We start from the raw sequence: 6,000 nt of genomic DNA, 5'->3' as shown, positions 1-6,000 counted from the left end.
ATCGCCTGGAAAAAATCAGGAGCTAGAGTTTGAATGGGCTTTTGGAGCACTCACCCCTGCCAGTGTGTGGCTGGGATCTCAGGATAAACTCAGGACAGACCGACGGAGGCGTCTTGGCCCTTTGGTTGTGCCAGGCTGCCGGCCGGCCTGAGGAGGACTAGACTAGAGACTCGTGCCTGGAATCCCAGCACCCTGAAGCCGGTGGCCGAGCTGCACGGGGTCCCGATGGACCTCAAAGAGAGCCCCAGCGAGGGCAGCCTGCAGCCCTCCAGCATCCAGCTCTTCGCCAACACCTCCACCCTCCACGGCCTCCGCCACATCTTCGTGTACGGCCCGCTGACCGTGAGGCGTGTGCTCTGGGCCGTGGCCTTCGTGGGCTCCCTGGGCCTGCTGCTGGTGGAGAGCTCTGAGAGGGTCTCATACTACCTCTCTTACCAGCATGTCACCAAGGTGGACGAAGTGGTGACCCACAGCCTCGTCTTCCCGGCTGTCACCCTCTGCAACCTCAATGGCTTCCGCTTCTCCAGGCTCACCACCAACGACCTGTACCATGCCGGCGAGCTGCTGGCCCTGCTCGACGTCAACCTGCAGATCCAGGACCCCCATCTGGCTGACCCCGCCGTGCTGGAGGCCCTGAGGCAGAAGGCCAACTTCAAGCACTACAAACCCAAACAGTTCAGCATGCTGGAGTTCCTGCACCGCGTGGGCCACGACCTGAAGGATATGATGCTCTACTGCAAGTTCAAAGGGCAGGAGTGCAATCACCAAGACTTCACCACTGTGAGTAACCTGGCTTTGGCGCGCGCCTGCGGTGGCCCCTCCGGCGGAGCGGGGCGCCCGTGGTCTCTGGCTTGGTTGGGGTGGTCTCCCCGTGCCGTGGAGCGGTCTCAGGTGAAGGCCACAGGGTGAGGCCATGGTTGTTGGAGCTGGTGGTGGCAGGCCACTTGCTTGGATAGAGGAGGAGCGGCCGTGGCCGTGGGGGCTTCCCCCAGCCAAGGGGCTGACTTGGCTTCCTCCCAGATGGAGGGAGCAGGCCTGGAGTGTGCGTTGTTGTGTCAGGCACTTGGGGTCTGAGTTGCATGATTGGATGAGGTGGCGCTCTCTCGCTTTCTGTCTCTCTCTCCTGTCTACTCGGAAGTGGTATCAGGCACTGCATCCTGTGGGCTGGGCAGGAGCTTGAGCTGCCGGAGTACAGAGTGTGGGGGCCCCAGGCAGCCGGGAGGGCTCCGGAGTGGCTTTGGGAGTTTGCGGGAGTAGGTGATGCCTAAAAGGTGTGGGCGTCCCCTGTTTCTGTGTCTCCAGGAGCCTTTGAGCTCTCTGTGTGGGGAGCGGAGAGGCCGGGGACCCCCGAGTCTCCATCTGGTCTCTTGATGGGCAGAGACGGCCCTGGGGTGTGGGCTGAGCAGAGCGGGTGAATGTGAGGTGTGTGGGCACGTGTGCAGGGTAGCCAGCGAGATGCTTGTGCCGGTGAAGCAGTCAGTCCCAGCTGGCTCGTCTGGGAGCTTCGGGTTGAAACTCAGAGCCTCAGCTTGCTGTATGTACAATCACTTCACAACGTGGGTGCGCGGTGTGGGGAGGGGGCGAGCCGCTGGGGGATTGGACCACCGCCACTGCCGCCGGAGGAGGGGAGTGGAGCTGAGTATAAAGGGAAGGGACATGGAGGGGGGCTGGCACACCACCCGGGTGGGGCGTACTGGGGCGACAGACCACGGAAGAAGCACAGGAAACTGTGCCTGCCAGGCTCCTTTCTGCCCGATCGGCAGGCTTATCGGCATAATGGGTCAGACAGCAGCGGCAGCCTCCTTACTGGGAGGACAGACATCCTCCTTACTGGGAGGACAGACATCCTCCTTACTGGGAGGACAGACATCCTCCTTACTGGGAGGACAGACATCCTCCTTACTGGGAGGACAGACATCCTCCTTACTGGGAGGACAGACATCCTCCTTACTGGGAGGTAAGTTCGGGGCATTAGGAGCTGTGGACTTCCCAGAAGACCAAAGTGACCATTGCCATCCTGCCTTAGCGAGCTTTCAGTCCCAGAGCCGAGCCCCGAGTCAAGATGCAGTCCTAAGTTTGGGGAGGCAGGAGCAGCAGCAGCAGCGGAGGGACTGGCCTCTGTCTGTCCTCAGCACTGGTCTGTGGTCTGCCTCCTGCCTAATGAAGACATGCATCCATTCCCCGCCCCCTCTCAGCGCCGCTGCCTCCCAGCCTCCTGCTCGAGTTTCTTCTCCTACTTCTCAGCCTCTGCCAGCAGCCTGGGTGCTCGGGGTTGGCCATGTCTGGCTCCAGAAAAGCCCAAAGTGTTGGTGACCGTCGTCTCCAGGATCCTGTGTGTTGGTGGTCTGTGGTCCCGAGGGGAGAGCTGTTTGGTATTATCCATGTTGAGCAGAGCAAACGCAGGGCTAGTGTATGTCCAAGATGAAGCCTGTCTCAGTTGGAGGGAGGAACTGGTATTCTCAAAACCCCTCTAAATGGAGCAAACTGGATTCTAACATATGTCACACACACACACCCCCTACACACACACACGATGGTTTGCGGTTTAGGTGGCTTGGGGAGAGCAGGAGAAAATGCCTCATACCTCATGCCTGGAGACCGAGCCCATCCCTGGATCCCACCCCAGGCTTTGTAGCTCCGTAGCAACGCTCAGCTCCCGACTCCACCATGCAGCCAGCTCCTGTATGTGTTCAGCTCTTCCGCTGTCTGTCTGGACGCACATGGGGCAACAGGGTGCGTGAGGGCAGACCTCGGAGGGAGGGCTGGCACAGCAGGACACTTCGGGAAGTAGCTGATCCTGCCCAAGCTCTCCCGTGGCCTCGTGGGCACTTGTCCCTTGAACTCTGGCTTACCAGCTGGCCTGTCATTTGATGTTGCTGAGGTCCCAGAAAACAGAGGTCAGGTCTGAAGCTGTGCCAGAGCCTTGGACCTGTTCAGGATTCCCCCTCCCCCCCTCCCTCGAATCATAAGACATGCCTGTGGATGATGGGTGTTTATGAATCTCGGAGTACAATGCCATTCATTATCTGTGATCCTTGCCTAGTTTAAGGCTAATCGGGCTTGGGGGCCCCCTCTGTATGGCCTCTGCCAAGGCACAAGAAGGGGCGAATGGCAGGACCTGTACCTTCAAGCTGGAATGGGCCAGTCCAACGGGTCGCCCCTCCTGGGGACGATAGTAGGGCACAGATGGGAGACTGGGCTTGCTCACCAGGCTGTCTCAGGAGCAGCCATGCTCAGCCTCTGGAAAAGGTGACCCGATGGCAAGTTTGCCAGAGACGGACGATGCAGGGAGTGTGGGGAGTTACCTTTGCACTTGCTCTCCTGTCTCCTGATGGCTCCAGATGTATGCGTGCTTATTCTTGGGTTCCTCTCCCCCCCCCCCCACCGCAGAAGAAACCAGAGATCCTGGAGCTGGTTGTCAGCGAAGCCAGTTTGCCAGCCTTCTCCCATCCATGCTGTCTGCCGGCAGCCCTCTCCAGTCGGGCAGTCGGGCTTACGTACTAGGCTCGGGATCTACTCCTCTGAGAGGATTTTCTTTTCTGAGGGTGGTGGCTGGCTTATTAGAGATGTTCAGCATGAGGACAGGGATGTCACAGGTGGACCGCGTCTTCTCTCTCTCTCTCTCTCTTTCTATAAAGCAATACTCGCAGGATCTCCAGGGCTGATGTTTTAAGCTTCCTCCTTCCAAGTTCTTAGCTGGTGTGCAGTGAAATGCGTTATACCCTTTGGTTATTGCATGAAGCCTGATTCTAGCCGTCAGTGCAAGAAGGCTGTTTGTGGGGGGTGGAAAGTCCCCGGAAAGCCAGGCGTCGAATGCCGACTGCCACGTACACAGGTGTGCTTGGGCTCATGCAGGTACACTCTGAGCCCGTACCTGGAGGAATCCCATAGGCACATGTGTGCGTTCCCTCCTGAGAAATCAGAATAGGACCTTGGGTTTCCGGGTATTGATTTTGTGGGGCTTGCTCTATCGACTGGAGGAAAAGATGGTGGGGTGGAAGCAGCGCAGGTGAGAGGTTGATGGTGAGGGGAGGGGGGGGGCGCTGAGGAGGACCGGAGAGGCAGCTTGTGAAGATCTTGGACCATCCGTCCGAGTTGAAGAGGAGGAGCAGAAAGAGACAGACTTGGGGCCTAGCGCTTGGGGCCTAGCGCTAACTTATTCCTTGGGCGGTAATCACGCATCCTCCTAAGGCCTCCCCTTGGGCAGCTAATGTGGCAGCGCGACAGGTGACTTACTAACGACACACCGCATCGTGGGCAGACCCAACAGGAGAGACAATGGGTGTGCGAGTCCTTTTGTGCATTGTGGCATCTGTACGAATGTAAGGCAGGCGATTACCAGTGTTAGTGGGAGGAATGTTATTACCCAGGCGACCTGCCCTGCTGGCCGCCCACTGCAGGAGTCAGGCTGTCTGAGTAATGCCGGGCAGGATGAAACCAGGAGAGACAGGTGGCTGCTGCTTCTGTTTGAAGCTCTGGGTTGAATTGCAGCCACACTGAGCTGGGGACAGGGGGTGGAGGCCACAGGAGGAATCCTTAGCTCACTCCTGCTGACAAGTGGCCACCACACTGCTCTCGCCTCCTGGGCTCCACCTGGAACGGGATGTCAGTCAGGCATGCCAGCAACAATTCAGTGTGCGCTGCCCACCTGCTTTCCACTGTGGTGTGTCATTGCGCTTCCGACTCCATACTGCAACCTCAGCTATAGCTTTCATGCACAGGCAACTACTGTGTTTGGGGTTCTTGGTTTTCTATTTTTATTCTTGTGTTTACACAACAGTTATAGTTCCTAGTCAGCACCGCTGACACAAATAGCTTGGGTACCATTTTCCTGAACAACCTCAATTTGTCCATACTGTGTGTCCATGTCTGCAGATCAACCTCATTCCCGGGGTCTTTCCATCCGCCTCTGTGTTCTACAGTCCAGTGCTGACTCTGGTCTCACAGCGATGCTCTTGGAGAGGAGCACCGGTCATGTCATGAGTCAGTTGATTATGTAGCTAAACGGTGGCCTCGGTGGCTACTTTCCAGTTAGCGTGTAAAGAGCATCTCAGGGTAGTCATCTGGGGAGTCCTCCAGCCCCCATGGGTCCTGGAAGCCTGGCGTTTTTCAAGACTTTGAGGATGTGTTCCACATGTTTCCTCCATTCTCTCGGGATCCATCTCCAGTGGCCCGAATCAGAATGGTGCAGCTGGGCACCCTTGAGCTGTTTCCCCGGGTCTCAAAGCAGGTGAGGCCATGACTCAAGTAGACGGTTCCGTAGACTTGGTCCTGTGTTCAGTGTCTGATTTCCTTGTCCTTTTGCTTCGGATGAGGAGCGGTCAGTAGTGATATCTCAGGCTCTTAGCTGGCTGCCCACAAGCTCTGCAGGCCCTGGCACTGGTCACTCACTAGGATGGAGAACATAAACGTAAGGAACCATAGTATGCCAGTTGACTAAATTAAAGAGCCTTAATCCAAGTTTGAACTCCACGTTGCTCACTATTTCACTCATATCCCACCGTCTCCTCCAATGTCTCCTTATCCACTGCTGGATGTGCACAGTATGGGCTATAGTCCCAGCTCATGAGCCTAAACTCACCCTCGGCGTGCATCCTGCCCTGGCATCTAATAGGTGGGTACCCTGGACACCCCTCACTACTCCTGTCACGGTGTCACATTTATGCCGGCACCTTCATTCCATTGTTGATCAAATAGAGCTCATGCTGCGTCACAGAAATGAAGGCTACAAGGATGGACTCGTGGTTGTCAGCCTGGAGCTGAAAGCCCCTTCCCTTCTCCTTTTACGTTTGTGGAGGTGGGGTGGGATGGGTTTCTTGAGAGCTGGGGATGAGTCACTCATTAAATGGTCTCTGCATACCTTATGCTGAACACTGCCCAACAGTATGGTTTGTTGATCAAATAGTGACCCAGAATCCTTTGCTCAGGGGCCTTTCTTACTCTAACTACTTTTTTGGCACCTCCATCTTCGTGGTCATGAGGATGGCGCGGGACGGGGCC

The 6,000-nt window shown here is 56.9% G+C and overlaps 1 protein-coding gene across 1 annotated transcript in view; it reads left to right on the top strand.

Moving 5' to 3' along the window:
* Positions 1–225: 225 nt before the first annotated feature.
* ASIC2 (acid sensing ion channel subunit 2) overlaps positions 226–6,000 on the top strand; it is a 1,177,580-nt gene continuing 1,171,805 nt past the window's right edge. Inside the window, exon 1 of the mRNA XM_075559255.1 lies at positions 226–780. Within this exon, the coding sequence (XP_075415370.1) occupies positions 226–780 (555 nt within the window). The remainder of the gene's footprint in view (positions 781–6,000) is intronic.

The sequence above is a fragment of the Tenrec ecaudatus genome, chromosome 10 (assembly GCF_050624435.1).
Source record: "Tenrec ecaudatus isolate mTenEca1 chromosome 10, mTenEca1.hap1, whole genome shotgun sequence".
NCBI lineage: Eukaryota > Metazoa > Chordata > Mammalia > Afrosoricida > Tenrecidae > Tenrec > Tenrec ecaudatus.
This window is presented reverse-complemented; position numbering and strand designations above follow the sequence as displayed.